The sequence below is a fragment of the Manis pentadactyla genome, chromosome X, assembly GCF_030020395.1.
Source record: "Manis pentadactyla isolate mManPen7 chromosome X, mManPen7.hap1, whole genome shotgun sequence".
NCBI lineage: Eukaryota > Metazoa > Chordata > Mammalia > Pholidota > Manidae > Manis > Manis pentadactyla.
In genome coordinates, this window is record NC_080038.1 from 24,587,269 (window position 1) to 24,606,168 (window position 18,900).

The 18,900-nt window shown below is 40.7% G+C and overlaps 1 protein-coding gene across 6 annotated transcripts in view; it reads left to right on the forward strand.

The window, feature by feature from the left end:
• Positions 1-988: 988 nt before the first annotated feature.
• Positions 989-18,900, forward strand: part of GK (glycerol kinase) — a 69,411-nt gene continuing 51,499 nt past the window's right edge. For 3 of the 6 annotated variants that reach the window (XM_036917958.2, XM_036917955.2, XM_036917957.2), the window contains exons 1-3: positions 990-1,246; positions 10,497-10,570; positions 12,679-12,785. In XM_036917958.2, coding sequence (XP_036773853.1) covers positions 1,169-1,246; positions 10,497-10,570; positions 12,679-12,785 — 259 coding nt within the window. In that variant the 5' untranslated portion in view covers positions 990-1,168. Of the gene's footprint in view, positions 1,247-1,269; positions 1,763-10,496; positions 10,571-12,678; positions 12,786-18,900 lie in introns of those variants that run through there. The other 3 variants (XM_036917954.2, XM_036917959.2, XM_036917956.2) reach the window with 3 other exon arrangements.

Below are 18,900 nucleotides of genomic sequence, written 5' to 3' on the forward strand. Positions count from 1 at the left end.
TAAATGTACATAAATATATTTTTATATGTTATATGTATCATAAATAAACATACGTGTGTGCACACACGTTGTTTTGTAAACTATCTCACACAGTGAGTCTTGGTCCAAAGTTTAAAAGCCCCTGAAACATAGCACCCAAAAGATCCTGGCAAGGTAAATTCAAGGTCAAATGAGAGAGCCCCTTTTCTCTCCCATTGCAGTTCAGAACAGTTAATAGAGGGAGAGGAAGTAGTCTGCAAGGGAGGGGACGCCGGAGAGGTCAGGCAAGAAGCAAAGGTGCTTCAAGGCATGCAGGTGCCGGGTGCCTCCCGCAGGAATAGTCCACTGAGGGATCTGGGGAGCTTGACTTTGAGCGCTTCCCTTATATGCTAAGCAGAAAGGACTTCCGCGTCCCTCGTTCCTGAAAAGCCTACAAAGGTTTGGGATTCGCCTTGCTTCTGGAAGTGACAGAACAGGTGGTAAATCTCTGTATAGGGTATTATTATTATTATTATTATTATTATTATTATTATTATTATTATTATTATTATTATCCAGGGCGAGGAGCCAGGGAGGTGGGAGGGGCGCGGGAAGCGCGGGAAGGCCGGGCTGGGTCTGTCCAAAGAGCGACTGAGGCCGTGCTCTGCGCGGCCCACCAGAGGTACAAGCAGTTCTGCAATTTGGGATCCTTTCCCCGGTGGGGACGCCAGGGCGCAGGTGGGGTTGTGTGCCCTTTCAGCAGGGCTGGCGGCGCTTCCCTCCCCGGAGCAGCAACCTCCTCCGCCCCGGGCCCCGCTGCAAGGCAGCTCAGCCGCTGGGGCGCCAGCTTCACGTGACCGGCGGCGCGAGCCACCGCCTCCGCCGCGCCCAGGCCCCGCCTCTACGAAGTCTCTCCGCCCTCTGAATGTTCGATCGTTCCGCCCCTCTCCGAGTTCGCTAATTGGCCGGCCCAACAAACAGCCCTCCGCCGCGTCCCCGGAGTCCTAGGGAACGCAATGGGGGGCGGGGCCTGGTCGGAGGGGCGGGATGAGAGGGCTCTGCGCGGGTAAAGGGACCGCCTGAAGCGCGGTCCCAGAGTTCGGCCGCCGCGCGCCGACTGGCACTCCTGACTCGCTGCCTGCGCCTCCCCTGCCCACCGCTGTCACCCGGGACACCGGCTGCGATAGCCCGCCGACCCGAAGCTGATTTCATGGCAGCCGCAAAGAAAGCAGTCTTGGGGCCGTTGGTGGGGGCAGTGGACCAGGGTACCAGCTCGACACGCTTTTTGGTGAGCCCGGGGTGACCTATGAGGAGGCCGGGGCGGAAGCCTGGATACGCCGGGGCTGGGTGTTGCGTCCCCATCCCGCGCCTGCCCCGGCGCCGGCCAGGCTGCCAGTCAAGGGGAGGAGGCCAAAACCCCTTGAGCGCGACTGCCATGCTGAAGCTGCCCTGCCTGGGGCTAGGGGACCTCGGCCTCTCGCGACCCCCACAGCAGAGTAGCTCCAGCCTTGCTGGTGGAGCCGATCACCTGCTAACGGAAGGGACTCCTCCTCTAAAGGGAGCTAGGACTTACCGAACATCCGTGCACAGCGGTCTGCCTGCAGCCAGGGACAGGTGGCCACAATGACCGCTGCTGCGGTCTTCCCCTGGAGCATTTGGCCCGCAGGGCGCAGGACGTCCTTGGATGGGGGGAAAGCTGTGTCACGGCTGTGGGAACCTAACACAGCGTCCTTTGGAGCAGTAAAGCGAATATAGTGTTAGCATGATGATGCGTTGTCATCCTCTACCACAGAAATTGCAGAAGGTAAAATGCTAAGGGGGTGGGGGTGGCAGAACACATTAGAAAAAAGTCATACTACACTGCTTTTACCAGAATCTTTATTTAATTTCGACGACTGGCAAACTTCAGTTCTGATACTTTGCCCATTACAAGCAGATGATTGACCTCTCCGTGCTTTGTAGCATAAAGCGACAGGGAATTCTGTTTTTCTCTTTTTACTTACCATCTTTGAAGTAGCATAATGGAGTGCTATTTAAGTGACTACTGATTAGTCTGTTTTGTGCAATTAGAACCTGCTTTTAAAGAAATTTAGCACTAAGTTCAGTAAGCTAATTTCAAAGTAATTTAAATAAACCTTTGCTGGTTAAAAGCCCATGCTTTCAATGGGCATCTGACTAAGCTGGCAAGTTGATATAAATATTGAAAGATTTATTTAGCTCTGTCTTCACTTCTTCATCTCAAATCATTTTTAGTGCATTATTTCATATGTATATGTATGTGTACCTATACTGTTTGTATACATTATACATACAGCATAAATATTTTTGTCAAAGTACTGTTTAGCTGATCACTTGATGAAAACCTACATTTGTACCTTCCTTTTGATTCTTGTCTCTGTTGTCTGAAGGAGAAAGCTTTCAGTCCAATTTTAGTCTGAATATTCCTTCATGACTTACCCTGATTTGAGCTGCAATGGCATGGTTCTGCCATCTCTTACCCTGTTTATCTTTTGATCACACAGGGCAGGTTTCACTTTGTCCTATTTTCATATAAATGTTTATAAAGGAATCCTGAATCATAAGTAAGAAAGTCTGCCTAACTGGATTTGATTAATATAAAATACACAATCATCATTACCATCTTCCCAAATTAAGAAAGGCCATTAAGACGCGTGTTAACGGTGGGTAGATTTTGGAAGCCATGTTCAAAAATTGCCCACACAGATACCTGCAGGGGCTGCACAGGTAGAGGGAGGAGGGCAGACTGGAGAGCAGACGCATATCAAGGGGACAGCCTATAACCAACTGCCAAGCAGGAGCACAAGCCCGGTATTGTCAGACTGTCACATTCTTTAAGAAAAGCAGGTAGTCTATAGAGTTTTCAGTGACATCTTCCTATTTTTAAACGTTGGTAACTAGCTCACGAAGTACTATGGATACCAAACCAAACATGGTAATTGTTCTTGAGTTCATACAGCCTTTGCCCTCTATGAAAGTGGATAAAATATTTCATAATTTTGTAGGCTTGCTTTTCAGAAGCCAGCCTTACTGTGCTTATCTTCCTTTTGACTTCCCTGTTGCTGTCCTGTAGCCCAGCAATCTTCCTTATCTCTGACTGCAGGTGGTTCCTGGTCCCTTAGATTCTGTTGCCCAAGAGGCATCTTTCTGCCTTGGTGGGGAAGGAATTGATCAACTTCCTATTACCACCATCCGTTGTTCAGCATGTGGCGTGAACAACATGAGCCTTCAAAAGTTGGGTTCTGTTTACTGGGCTCTGTGTGGCATAATCTCACTGGGTAAGCTAAGGTGCAAATTCAGACGATTCCCATTCTGCTTACAATAGAATGATATATAAAAGTTGATTGATAAAGTTTTCTGCTCTTTGAGAAACAACTATGAAGGAATGCTTCAGAGGTAGATAAAATTCCTGTGTGACATAGAGAAAAACTTGGGAATGGTTTAGCAAGGTGTTTTTTTTTTCTTTTGGTTATAAGGAAAGAGTGTTCTTAACCACTCCCTGCAAAATGTAGATAATAGATTTGCTGAATAAGTGTCAATCACAAGGTGATTCCCTGGAGTTGCTCCAGGCATATTGTTCCATGTTGTAATTATGAGTCAAAAATAATTGCTTACCTTCTCAGAAATAGAGTGGATAAGAACTCTCATAAGGAAGCATATGAAGTTAAAGGTATTTCAATAATTTTCTGACCATTCATTAAATTTGCATATCTGATTCAACTTTCACAAGACCTATAACCTTCAAGCTTTCTTCTCCCCTTTCTGTGCTAACGATATTAGCTTTCTTCCATAAAGGACACAAGATTTCTTTATTCTTGCTTTCTCCTACGAGGGAAATGCCTCTTCCCCCATTCCCCAGATCTGATTCTTGAAATTCTACTCTACCTCCAAATAGTGGCTCAACTGCCATCTCTTAGACGTCTTCCTCAAACCCTTAGTATAAATTTGTCCCCCTTCCCATAGCACTTCTTTACCTCTATTAATAGCTCGTATCACCTCCTTTGTATTACATACCTGCTGTACTTGAGAGCAGGGACCTCCTTGTTCATCATTGTATTCCTTAAAACACCTTGGTCAACACAACAGATGAATACCTGTTTTGTCTACAGGGATCACTTCATACATATTTATTGAATAGATTTTTATTTCTCATTACTAGGTTACTGAATTTTAATTATGGTTTTCTTTTTTACCTCGTCAAAAAAAATCCTACAACTTTCTGACTTGGGTGTGTTTGAATAATTTTTCCTATTGTAGCAGTAGACCTGCAGTTTTAGAATATGTTCATTTCTTCCTCCAATTGTCAAAGAATTTATCTTGGGACCCTATGCATATGTTTTACACTACAAGAAAATTTCCAACTTGTCTGATAGGAAAGTAAACTGGGGCTGTCACATGGTTACTCAGATTACAGAGTAGGCACTTCTTGGAAAGAGGATTAGTGAAACAGGTTTCAAGGAGGGGCCGTTTGTTTATAAGACAAAAGTTTTGGCGTAAATAGTCAACTTCCTTCTTTAATTTGGTAACTTTGTTTTTTCCCCATGGAGTTGAATGTTAAGAAAACAAACAAACAACAAAACGCTTGGACTGTGTTGTGACTTGAAGTGCTTCAGGCACTGCACTGGGCTTTGCCAGCATTATCTCACTTAATCCTAACAACCACGATGAAGGTAATATTAGTAAACTCCTTTACACGGGTGATTAGACTAGGCTGATTGGGCCCAAGGTCTCTGAGTAACTTGTAGAACTAGGACTCAGGTTCAGGTGTGTTGCAGCCAGAAGCCTATCCCCAGAACTCCTGAAGGCTCCCTGGCAGCCTGGAGTACTGCACAGGGAAGATAAGGGCCCAGGGAAGGCACGCACCCACCTCACACTCAAGCATCCGTTCTGATTATGGTGACAGATGAATCTTCACCAAGGAAAACATACTTACACATTGGTTTTGCAATATGTAAAAAATGTTTCCTCTGAATATGTGCAGTTGGTTTTGATCATCTTGTGACTCAGATTCAGCGGGTCTGGGACAGGCTCAGGTGTAGTCACCGTGGGTAATGGTTGCACAATCATTTTGTTCCAACAGCCAGCATCCGTGAAGAATGACTAGAATTGTAGTCCTGTGCTTGTTTTGGCAGGAAACATTGCCTTGGCCCCAGCTGTCTCATCATACTCAGAGATCTCATAAGGCTTAGGGACGGATTTCCGCTTTCTTTCATTTATTTATTCAACACATGTTTATTAAGAACCCATTAGGGGCAGGGACAAATGAACAGTAAATTTGGTAAAAGTACTTTGGCTCATAGCTAGAATGAGGCCACTCTCGTGGTAACTATAGTTGTGTTTCTTCTGTGGCTTTTTCCCCCAATAAGTTGGTTTGTTTTCCTGCCCATCACATTACACAAATGGCAAGAACACATTCTCATCAGAGAGTTGCACCCTTTCTTGTTCTCTTGAGTCTCACAAGCATGTGTTAAGAGCTTTGAATTTTGAGCTTCTGGAGGGGCAGAATGGTGCCTTTTTTTTCCTCCCCAAAGCCTAACACAGCATCAGGCATGTGGTAGGCACTCATTACAGGTATAGACATCAGCAGAGAGGGGCCAGCAGGGCTCACATGTGTTGACTAGATTTCTTGGATTGGAAGACTAGGGAGGTTGAAACTCGTGGGGTCTTGGAAGTACTTGATTTGGCAACTGTAGCTGTATCAGATCTATGTATATGCTACTTAAAACAGTGTTATTTTTTAAGAAGAATATAATGCCATTGGCTATGTTTCCTTACTTCTGTGGCTTATTGAAAGATGCCATTATGGCTTTTGTGGTCGAGTTTGCAATGTAACATATCTGTAGCTGGTACTTTTATTTTAAGTCATTCGAATTTATATAGTATGATAGTGTCCTAGAGAGGGAGTTTACATTCCTGAAAAGCATGTTATCACATAGTAAAGTAGAGTGTGGCGTACAAGGGTAGGCTAGTCGGGAAATCATGTGGGGAGGGAAATGAATGTGCATGTTTATGATGGGATGACTGAATTAGTCATAGGATGAGTAAGGCAAGCCTGAAGGACACTTACTTAGTAAGGACAGCATTTTGTCTCTCTACTACTCCCCTTCTAAGACAGAGAAGGCACGCATTGTTTCAGAAAGTCCTTTTTAAACAGTTTTTTTATAAAAACAATTTTCCTTGCCTCTGCAGTTTTTAACCATCCCCTCCGCCTGCAGATCTGGAATTGAGTCATGATTTAGGCATAATGGTGAATATAGAGCTGGCAGCTTCTAATTCTAAATCTACCACTTGTAGGTAATAGTAGTAGTTATTAATAATTTAATAATATTAATAATTATTAAGAAGCCTTAGCAGCAGCAGCGACGCTAATATCTTTGGCTATGTGCCTGCCCTGTGCTCAGTTCTTTTCCTACATTAACTTGTCTCTCCAGTTTTTAATTGCCCTCCTCCCAAAACAAAATGTGGAACTTATATGTCCTTTGGGCTCAGAGATGAATATAGAACTGGTGATTTGGAATCTTAACTCTGTCACCTATGGGTCGTGCTGGTGGTAGTAGCAATAGTAGCAACAGGAATAGAAATAGAAGCAGTCTAGCAACAGCAGCAATGTAGTGGTAACATCCTTTGGATGCATGCTACATGCCTGCCCTGTATGAAATACTTCTCATAAGTTATTTTATTTGATCCTTTTACAGATGTAAAGGTTGAAATTTAGAAAAGGTAAAGTAAAACAGCTGGTGGGGGCTTGGCCCTCACCCCCAGCGCTACGTATTTCCCAGACCTGTGCTTTTTGCCTCTATGTTACACCATGTATGAAGTTCTCATCCGCCTTTCTGGACCTCACAAAATTCTGAGAAGAGATCCCTTTCTTCTGCTGCTTCTTTTTAATTGAAATATAACTGACATATAACAGAGTGCAAGTTTAAGGTGCACAGCGTGTCGTTTGATCCTGCAATACACAAGTCACCACAGCATTAATGTAACTCTGTTACATCACATAATTATTACTTCCTTTTTTGTGGTGGGAGCAATTCAAATCTAGTCCCTTAGCAACTCTGAAGTATATAATACAGTATGGTTGGCTATAATCCCTGTGTTGTGTATTAGCTCTCCAGGACTTATCTACTAGTTCCAAATTCCCTTAACAGAGCTCTTTCTTTAAGCTTATGACCTAAAATGTAAGTAACTGACTGCTAGGCATCTCCACATATGTGCCAGAGTCACCCCTCCTTAGTGTACATTATCTATAATGATATTCCTTATCTCCTTGCCCCTTTCTGTACCAAAATTACTGCTCCTTCCTTATCCTTTGCCTTGTAAATGCTGCCTACCCTAACCTGCATCCTGAAACCTGTCCCCTTGACTATCCCTCCTCTTTCTCCACTCCTCCCCGTCCAAGCCCTTGACTTGCTCCTTATGGACTCCCTTCCATTCAACCTGAAATCTTCGTCCGGAAGTTGCCCCTTCTGGGAGCCCCTTTCTGACTTCCGCAAGTCTTGGGTAGGTGTCCTTTCTCCATCACACTGGCAGCCCTGTGTTACGAAACTTGTTTGTGTTTGCTGCTACTTAATGGATGATAACAAAATCACAATTCGTATGATTTTGTACTGGAAAAGCACTGCATTGGCATTTAGAAAACCTAGAGTTTAGTGCTGTTTGTCAGTATGCACCAGTCTCCCGGAGCTCACTTTGTAAGGATAAGAGCATCACCTGAGGGCCAAGGGTTTCAGTTTCCATGTCATTTGTTTTTTTGCCTTGGAACTCCATGGTTAAACTTGTTTCTGAAAGAGTTTAAATCTGGAAGCTGAAGTCAATGGAATCTGAAATCCAAGGTAAGGTGTAGCCCAGAGACTCAGTAGAGCTCCCTGTCCCCCCTACCCAGCTTCTGAAGATCCCTAACCTCATTTTGAAAACGCTGGCCCAGAGGATCTCTAGGGTCTCTTCTAGTGCCCATAGACTCAATGTGTCTTAAAACATTCCTCTTAATTACTTTTCCTAGAAGAACCTTCTATTCTGTGTTATTGTGCTTCTGAATTTTTAACCGACTCTTAGGTTTGGTGAATTTCAAATTTGAAAAGAGAAAAAGATGAAGGGCATCTGTAATTCTGAGGCGTTTCTCCCTTGCCATCCAATGATTTTTAGGCAAATGGCCTTGCTAAATCTGTTATAAAGCAAACTATATAGCTACTGCCATCTTTAATTGACAATGGCTTTTGAAATCTACTTGAAAAGAACAGACTAGCATTCTTGCTTCTGGGCGATGTATTCTCATATGGAGTTAGTTCCCTCTAGCCATGGAGCCTCGTGGAAGCATCGTTAGCTTTCTTTGTACATTTGTCTATCTGTAGACAAATGGACAGACAGGAGGCTTCATTACAGTTCTTCACATAAACCTAGATATATGAGAAAAACAGCTCTCCATAACTGGACTGTTGATACAATAGCCACTAGCCACATGAGGCTATTGATCACCTTAAATGTGGTTTGTGCAAATTGAGGTGAAGCGTAAGTATAAAATATATACTAGATTTCAAACACTTAGTTCTAAAGAAATGTACAAAATTTCCATTTTTATATTGATCACATGTTGAAATGATAATTTTTAGATACATTTGTTTAAATAAAGTGTGTTATTAAAATTAATTTCCACCTGTTTCTTTTTCCTGTTTTTTTATGAGAAAAATTTAGATTACATAGGCTTGTATTATATTTCTATTAGACAGTGCTGCACTAAGTTGCAGATTGTAAAAATATTAAACCTAAAAAGTGTCCTACAAACTTAGAAGTGGTGCACAACAGGGTCAAATCCTAAATACCTACAGGTGGTATCCATCTTCTCAGACTCAGAGCTCTAAAGAAGTAGGGAGGTCCATGTGCCATCCTGTTATGTCCAAATGCGATCTGATCAGACGGTGTCATGCTCTACTATGGCAGATAGAATGTCCCAAATCCTTCCCTTTTCTGTACCCATTCCAAAGACCTGTAAATCAATTTTTAGTGTGAGGGTACTGAAGTAAGCCTACTTAAAAGAAGTCAGTGATGATAGAGGGATCCTACTCCATTCGTAGCCCCAAGAGTCTGCTATTGAAGTCTGCATGAATCCAGCCAATAAAAGGAGATGCCTTGTTTCTTAACCAGAGCCCTTTGGGGATTTGAGAATAGGACCCCAGGAGCCGTAGTAATATGAATAAAGATAGTACAACTGTGATTTCCTATTGGAGTTTTTCTGCCACTGTTTCTCATTTTATTTGATAATTTTTCTCCTAATAAGTCCCTGATAGACCATATTTTTTCAGACATTCAAGAAATAGTTACTGAGTATTGACCCTATGCCAGGCACTACTCTGGGCCCTAGAGATACTTCAGCGAATAAAACCGGACAAATGGAATGGACATCCTAGACACATACCCTAATGCTAAGTTGTAAATTACCGGGCTATTCCTGCCAAGTGCCTTTTATTTATGATGTGTCAAGCTAGCCTTTGACTTGTAAGATATTTGATCTCTTCAAAGGATTTGAGAATTTGCCTTCTTGCTTTTATTATGTTTATCATTTCCTCCCAAAAAAGAGGTGTGTGTGGTGGGGAGGAAGGGGAGAGCGAGTCACTATGTGTTTTCTCCTATTACTTTCCCTTTCTTATCTGCGTTGAGCAGGTATTCTCCCACAGGAAACCTGCGCATAGCGACTCTTTTCTTAACTAATTGGATGTGACTTTATTGCTGCAATCACAGCGACTTGGGAAGTTAATTTTAATTAAAATATGAATCCTTAACTTTGAAAGATGAAGCACTTTGGTACTTAAGTATAGGCACACCCAGATTAAAAAAACAATACATATGTAAAAAGATTGAGAAGTTTAGTGGTTTTAAAATTGTGCAGGTTTGTGTAGCGTTTCCTCCTTGGGAGCTTTCCGCCATTGGTTTTAATGTTTAAATCAAGGGTCAGCACTTCATTATAGTAGGACACAGAGTGCGCTGGGCTAGGTGCCAGGATACACTTCTCCCTGTGCTGAAGCGGCGCTCTGTTCCTCTGAGGAGAGCTAGATGCATTGCTGCGCCCTCCTTCAAACGAACTGCCACACTGTGCTTCCCTGCCTGGGCATCTATGACTGTCTCTACGTCTAAGATGGATGCAGAATGTAACTTTACACCCTCATTACCAGCATTTTGCCAGCTCTCTTTTATGCTTGGTTTTCCTATTTTCTAAAAGAAAGCAATACTCTTAATCTGTTGATATATTAAATTTCCTCCATCTGGAGCCAGTTTTGTTTTTTAAAGAATAAAGCATTGCCTCTTTAGCTTTATCTCCGATATATTTCTATTTATCCAGAGAGAAGTTATTTCTGAAGCTAACTTACAACTTTTAAGATTCTCCCTGAAGAGAAAGTAGAACATCTTGTATGGCATGTCATCTGATTCATCTTTTTCTATCAGTGAAAAGAACTTCATTTGCTAAATAACTTTAAATGTCTTTGCTGTCTACCCGTATTTCCACCCTAATCTTGCAATATATTTTTCAGGTTTTCAATTCAAAAACAGCCGAACTACTTAGTCATCATCAAGTGGAAATAAAACAAGAGTTTCCAAGAGAAGGGTAAGTTTCCTAATTTACTATGTAAAGATACATCATGCTTTTTGGTCCATCCCATCCCACATGCTCTGGGGCTTTGTAAAATAAACTTGACCATACACCATACTAAGAAGACTTGAGGGACAGGTATTAGTCATGAAAAGAAGCAATAACTGGATAGCTCCACAAAAACATGTGGGTAATTGATGGCTTAGGAATTCAGAAAAGGGAGGGATAATAAAGTAATCAAGCAAAGGAGTATTAAATAGCAGAAATTCCACATGGACTTTGAAGTCATTTAGTTCTGTGTCTCCATCATTGCCAAACTGCTTCTTTGCTAATTTGAGTATGAGGGGATTTTTCCTTAACTAAAGACACCTGTGTTTAAAAAAGCATTCACATGTTATCATCTAATACTAAAATCATCACTTTATGGAATAATGTTCATGTGTAGAAATTGCGATTTAAAATAATGTTAAGTATGCTATTTAAAATTTGATGATGTTTGTGATACAACCACTTTGAGAAACCATGTGGCAGTTTCTTGTAAAATTAACCATACAGCTGCCTCATTCCACTGTTAGGAGAAATGAAAGCATATACTATAGAAAGACTTATACATGAACATTTACAGCAGCTTTATTTATAATTACCTGCACCAGAAACAGCCCAAATGTCAGTCCTCAGTAGAACAGATAATAATGAAATACTGTTTGGCAATTTTTAAAAAGTGAACTGACACAAGCAACGACCTGGTTGGATCTCATTGATATCATGGAAAGTAAAAAAAGCTGGACACAAAAGTGTACATGCTGCATAGCTCTATTGGAAATTCAAGAAGAGGCTAAACTAATCTAGGACAATAGACATACAAAAATGGGTTGCCCATGGAGCATGTGATTGACTTGAAAGAGGTGTGAAAGAACTCGGTGGAGTGATAGAAATATTCTGTATCTTGACTGGCGTGTTGGTTAGATGAGTTTATATACATTTGTTAAAACTTAACAGGTTGTGTGCTTTAGATCTGTTCGTCTCACTGTAAAGTTTAAGAAAGAGACAAAAAATTGATGTCTTACCAAATTTTATAATTTTCTTTCCATGAAAAATGTTCTCCTATGTTTTAGAGAATCCCTTTGTGTAATAATAAAAGCTATTGGTATGTTACCAGCATTAGAATGACCGTCCACAGCCCTGATCCCAGTGCAGTTTGGAGAGAGGATACCTGGGGCTTGGAGGAACAAAAGTTAGAAATCTGTGGAAGCAGATTGGGCTTTTAGAAAAAGAGAATTTCGAGAGAGAATTCAAAGCACAGGCAAGCCAGGCAGGCCTGAGGAGGGCAGAGAAGAAAGGCATTTGGAAATCCCTTGCTGCTTCCAGGTCCAAGGGTAGGATTCTTTCAAATTATCTCAGAATCTTCTTTTGGGTTTCCTCAAGCGTCATTTGTTTCTCCCAGGTTTCTCTTCTTGTCACTTGCTATGAGACTTCACCCTTCTGAGGGCCTTGTACCTTACCAAAATTGCACTGGGATTGGGTCTGAACGCTTGGACCAGTCACTTGTTTACATGAAATAGTTATTGGCAGGAATTTAAATTTTCCCCCTAAATTCTAACAAAACAGTTTGGAGGAAAAAAATGGCAAAAGAGATTAGTATACCTAGTTGACTTTTCAGAATTCCTTTTGCTTTATAAATAAATAAGTAAATCAATCAATCCATCCATCCATCCCAAGAATAGTACATATATCAGATGACTTATAAATAACTAGTGACTAGTGAAACATGCAGACAGTTTATCAAAATTCATCAAACCCACAGGATATAAAGAGTTGGAGAACTAATTTCTTACTGGATTTTTAAAAAATGGTTTAAAAATAGGTAGAATATTTGCTATTTATGGTCTGTTATTATTTGCATCCTTTCAAATGATTAATTACTCCATGAAGAATAATAAAAATGTAACAGAAGTAGGCTTTTCTTTGAATCATTTCATTAGAATATTGGATATGTATTGCTTTCCTTATCTGATTTTCTTTAATTTATGCAGCAGCCACACCCTCATAAGTGAACGTTTCTAGAAAAGTCACATTTGTTTTGCTTTCTTGTGGACTAACCAAATACATTCTTTTGTTCAAAGATGGGTGGAACAAGACCCTAAAGAAATTCTGCAGTCTGTCTATGAGTGTATAGAGAAAACCTGTGAGAAACTTGGACAGCTCAATATTGATATTTCCAACATAAAAGGTATTTTTATAGAATATTTTACTCCCTTGTATGATTATCTCAGTCTATCATTCATTCGTTCATCTCACAATTGAGTGTCTATGAAATGACAAGCCTCTTCTGTGAGAACTGAAGATATAGCAGTAAATAGGAAGATTAGGTCTCTGTTCTCATGAAGCTTTTATTTTAGTGGGGGTGAGACCAACAATAAAAGCAGACAAACACAAGCTAAGTTCATATACTGCTAAGTTTCATGCAGAAAATAAAACAGAGCAATACGGTCAGGAGTGCCTTAGAGGCTCAATTTAGATTGGATGACCAGAGAAGGCCTCTCAGGAGGTGATGTTTTTGTTGAGATCTCAAAGGCCAAAGGGGTCCAAGCCATGCAACTATCTCAGGGAGGTGTGTTTGAGAAAAAGGAAGCAGCACATGGAAAGGTTCCTGTCTCAGAAAGAAGGCCAGTGTGTCATAAACAGAGTAAGAAAAGGGGAGGGGGTGCAGGGTGAGGGTGGGTGACTAAGGAGTTTCCGTAGGAGCTGAAATCAGGCAAGTAGTTAGGGCCTTGTCAGCTGTAGTTAGGAGTTTGCATGTTATTCTTAGTATCACAGGAGCTAAATATGAGAAAGTTTTAAGCAAGGTGACAGGGGATGACAGCATGACTTGCAGTTTAAAGACAACTTCCTGACTGCTGTGTGGAGCAGTGTGGAGAGTGGACCGTAAAGGCTTAAGTGTAGACACAGAGCAGAGTGGAGGCTGCGTGGCCGTCCTGAGAGAGAGGATGCTGACTTCGCTGACAGTGGTAGCAGTGTTGGTGGGGAGAACTGGCCAGAACTTGCTGATCCATTGGATGTCAGGATAGTAGAGAGAGTGGTGGGGTGGGGTGGAGGGAAGAGATGGTGAAAGACAGTACTTGGGGGTTTTGCTTGAGCTCCTGGATGGACAGAGATACCTTTTACTGAAGAGGGAAAGACTAGAATAAGGAAAAGCTTGGCAGGGGGGAGGTTGTTTGAAATCAGAGCACTTCACTTGTAAAATCTCTCTGAAATAATTGTTGGAGAACTTCACAAATCTCTGTGTGCTGATGCCTAGTAGGTCTAAAGAATATCTACTGAAATTTGGCTTTGAATCATTCATGCAGGGAGGAAAAAAAACCACCCAGTCGTCCAAAATCGGTATGCTAGTGTAAAGGGTAGAAGCATCATGCAGTAATCGCCATCCCTTTATGGTTTAAGTTTTTCAGATTCATCATTAAAGGGCTATTTTTTTTTCCTTAGGTAGCCTGACTCTAGATAGGGGGAACCATCAATTGGTGGTGGTGGTGTCCTGATTCACGTCAACTTGGCTCTGAGATTTACCAGAGCTCCTAAGTTGAAACTTTCATTTTTTTTAAGACTTTCCCCTATTTGCAAAAATATGACTCACTTAAAAAAAAAAGACTAAGCATAATCAAAACTATTCATTCAGCAAACTTATAGAGTGCCTCCTATGTGCTAGGTGTGCTAAGCAGTAGAACACAAATGGGGTCATGCAGCTACCAGTTAAGTGGGGGAAACATGCTAATCCAATCCAAATTAATGGAAAATTGTAAGAGTATCTAGTTATTTCTGCTATTACAGATTTTTAGAAGAAGCACCCATGTACAATTTGATATTTTGTTAATAATTTTTAATAGCCTATCCTTGTTTTATCCCTGCATCTGGGTGGAAGTGTTTCAAACTTCAGAGTTGCATTCACCAAGTTTTAGATGAGTCGTGCGTCAACGTGATGTTTGGTTATTTCCTTGAATTGTTCTCACAACTTTCAGTCTAAACAGTGTAAACATATTAAGAGGCATTCAGTAGCATACTCTGTGGTCAAAGTATGCATTTCCAAAGATACAAATATAGGTGGCTTAAAGCCATGCTGAGGGCATAGATTCTGGGATGGTGGGCCATGGTTTTTATATAATTCTACCTCCCTTATATGTAAGGCAGGCTTCAATATGTTGCCTTTTGAACCCATACAGGTGCCATTCCTTTTTCTCTTATTTTTGTGGTGTATGTGAAGATGACACATAACTGCAGTCCCAGTGACTCGTCTTCCACTTGCACTATCTGGTCTGTGAGAATACTGAACACACAGCTCCCTGCTCTACATTCTTCTGTGTCTGTCCAGTGTGAAACCCATACCTGAGCCAGAGTGACCCAACACGTCCTTCTCAACAACTACCAGCCTATGGCCAAGGAAGAGAACATACCATTAGCTCCTCCATACCAGTTGTGCTAAATTTTTTTCCCACATAACTTACTGAATTGGTACCTCCAAGGGCTAAGCCCTTGCTTGCCGATAGAGAACCCTAGATCATAGAATGCTAACGCTGTAAAGGACCTTCTGTCACCTAGACTAACTGCAAATGAGGGAAAGGGACTCCATGCAGGTCATGTAGCTATTTAGTGATGGGAAGCATTAAAGCATAGCTCCCCTGCATCCTGGTGCAGTGCTCTTTTTTCTGAGCCACTCTGATGACAACCTCACGAACTACTTTGGTTTTTAGTTCCACTGTGGCAAATAAATGACTTTTTCCAACTGAAGAGAAATCCATTATATTTATATCTACATTTATATGCCTTGTGTGATAATCATTAAGAGTCCTTCATAGCTGGTTGTATTTCATTTGCAAATTCCAGCTTCATTGGGTGTAGTTATCCTTACCCGTCAGAAAGTTTGTTGATTTCAGTCAGGTCCTTCTGAACAGTACCTCCAAAATTCAAGTTCACTCTCTAGCTGAACAGCACATATGAGCCCAAGAAAAGTAAACAGGCTGCTTCCTTCCCTCTTGACTTAGAAAGTTGGGCAACTGTTTGCCTGACACTAGACTGAAGGAAGTACAAAGTATAAAGAATGACAACACCAGCTACCCCCACTCACCCCCTCTCATGTGATACAATCAAAACACAACATACACTGTTCTAAAGCTGAGAGCATAAAATTCTCTGTGATTAGATTCTCTCTTATTGGAAGTAGTTACCATGCTGTTGGAGGAAAGAGAAACCCCAACATCCACTGCCTTGCCCTGCCCACACAGCCACACACATTTCCATCACTTCCCACCCTCCTGCTCTCAGGTGTCTCCCTGAGGTCTCAGGGAGGCACCCCATTCTGTAAAATAACTTCCCAGCAATGGGTACATCTCATTTGCATTCGTTATAACTTGCCTCAACCTCACATCTTCCGGAGACTGTTGCCTTAAAAAGCTTTATACCTCTTCCCACATGGCATCCCTAGTAGCCACAGAGCCTTCTTCTGGTTTTCCTAACTATACTTTTTAATTGTGATTATCTTTTCACAGGCATTTTAAGCAAAATTCAACCAGAGATTTTTTTAATGTAGCATTTAACTAGTTAATTTTACTAGTGACACTCAGTGTTGAAAAAAATACCCCCTGAGAAAGAGTATATTGGTGTGAGGCATGAACCTATGAGATACAAGAGTGATACATTGGGTTTTACATATGCCAACGATTATAGAATCTGTAACTGAAAGCCTATGAAGCCAGAAAGTGTATATTTCATGCATGTAACTTTCATATACTGCTACATGGTAGATGTGCTAGGGTGGTGAATTAAAAAGCCTGAATGCATTAATCTGAGAAAGAAGAAATTAAAATTAGGAATTATTAAGAGAGGCACATGTGCGAGGATTAGCAATCAGAAAATATTTTTTTTTAAAAACAGGATTTTAGGATAAAAATGACAAGAAGGTAGAACATTGAAGATGTTCAGATATAATGCATTAAGGCCTGGGTGCCCTGGGGAGAAACTGGTAATAATGATGTGTTTGTGGCTGGAAGAGAATACTGAGAAGCTATATCAGTGTACTTTGATTATCTGCAAGAAAAGCAATTTTTCTTGGCATGGAGGAATTGAATTAAAATAGAGGAGAAAGCAGTGTTCAGGGAGGAACTTGTGATCAATGAATCAGATAGGAATAGCTTTAGATTACATTCTGAATGCAAGTTAGAATGAGCCAGTATGAAAGGTAGTGTGAGGGGCATAGAAGAGTGACACAAGGACTACAGCAAAGGGAGCAGCCAGCCTGTTTATGGAAAATTAACATAGTAGGGGAGGAATAGATTTTAGTAGATCATGAATAGATTGCAAGCCCACATTGTAAAGTCATTAAAAATACCATGTTTGGAATGCTCCCCTTTAGCAACTCATTGCCACGGCCTCACTGAGGTCTCTGGCCTTTATGTGCCCTGCTTAGCTCAGTCCCATTCTCTGTAACTGTTACTCCATTCTGTCCTTACTAATAATGACAACAATGATTGGCAATGATAAGTAACATTTATTGAGTGGTTACTATGTGCCAGGTACTGTTTTAATGTACATTAACTTGGGGATTCCTCATTGTTACTCTGCAAGGTGGGGACTATTATTATCTCCATTTTACAGAATACATAACACCCAGGGTGGTGCTCTGAGGAAGCAGAGGAATTGGAATTTGAACCTCAGCAGTCTAGCATCAGAGCCTGAGCTCTATTGAATAGTGCCCCAAACTGATGATACTACTTTTGCTTAGTCCCAATTCAGCAGGTAACCTTGCTGCTACTTCACAGAGAAAGTTGAAGCTCTGGGGCCATAACTCAACTTCCTGTTCTTACACTTAATATCTGGATCCCTTATCCCTTCCCTCCATCAAAAGGGAAGCAATAGCCTTCTGCTCTACTTGAGACTTCTCCCTCCACCTGTGCATTAATCCCATTCCTTCCTGTCACTATAAGGATCAAGAGAGTGTCCAACCGATTCCAAACCCTGTGCCACCCCATTCTCCTTTCTCTTCCATCTTTATTCCTACAAACATTTGTGCCTCCTATTTTTAAAAAAAATACACCAAAATCTCTTCCTTTTACATCTCTAAGTTTTCTTGGAGTAGAACCTTAATCATCTTTGTTCCTCTAGAAAAAGTGTTAAAGTAAATCTGCATTGGATAAAGATTATTTAGATAAAGTTTTAACTAGACTCACTAAGAAAATCAGAGAGATGGCTCAAATAAATAAAATCAGAAATGAAAGAGGGAAGTCAAAACTAGTACCACAGAAATACAATCATATGAGACTACTATAGACAATTATATTCCAAGGGATTAGACAAATGAAGAAATGGTTTAATTCCTAGAAACTGAATCATGAAGAAACAGAAAGTCTGAATAGATCAATTACTAGCAAGGAGATTGAATCAGTAATCAAAAACCACCCCCAAAAACAAAAAGTCCAAGATCAGAGGGCTTCACTGGTAAATTCTACCAAACATACAAAGAAAATATTCTACGTATCCTTCTCTGACTCTTCCAGAAAATTGAAGAGAAGGGCATGCTTCCAATCTCATTTTACAAGGCCAGCATTACCCTGATACCAAAATCAGACAAGGACACCACAAAAAAAGAAAATCACAGTATAGTATCCCTGATGAACATAGATGTAAAAATCCTCAACAGAATATTAGCAAACTGAATTCAAAAATGCATTAAAATGATTAACCATGACCAAGTGGATTTATTCCAGGGATGCAAGGATGGCTCATATCCCCAAATTAATCAATGTGTATACCACATTAACAAAATGAAGGAGAAAAACCATATGATCATCTCAATAGATACAGAAAAAGCCTTTGATAAAATTCAACATCCATTCATGATAAAAACATTCAAAGTGGGTATGGAGGGAACACACTTCAACATTATAAAGGCCATATATGACAGCCCACAGCTAACATCATACTCAACGGTGAAAAGCTAAAAGCTTTTCTTTTAAGATCAGGGACAAGACAAGGATGTCTACTCTGATCACCTTTATTCAGCATAGTATTGGAAGCCCTAACCAAAGCAATTAGGCAAGAAAAAGAAAGAAAAAGCATACAAATTTGAAAGGAAGAAGTAAAACTGTCATTATTTGCAGATGACATTATTTTATATATTAAAAACCCTAAAGACTCCACCATAAAACTTAAAAGTAATAAATTAATTAGTAAAGTTGCAGGATACAGAATCAATATACAGAAATCTTTTGTGTTTCTGTATAATAAAAAAAGAACTAGCAGAAATAGAAATTAAGAAAATAGTCCCATTTACGATTACATAAAAAGGAATAAAATACCTA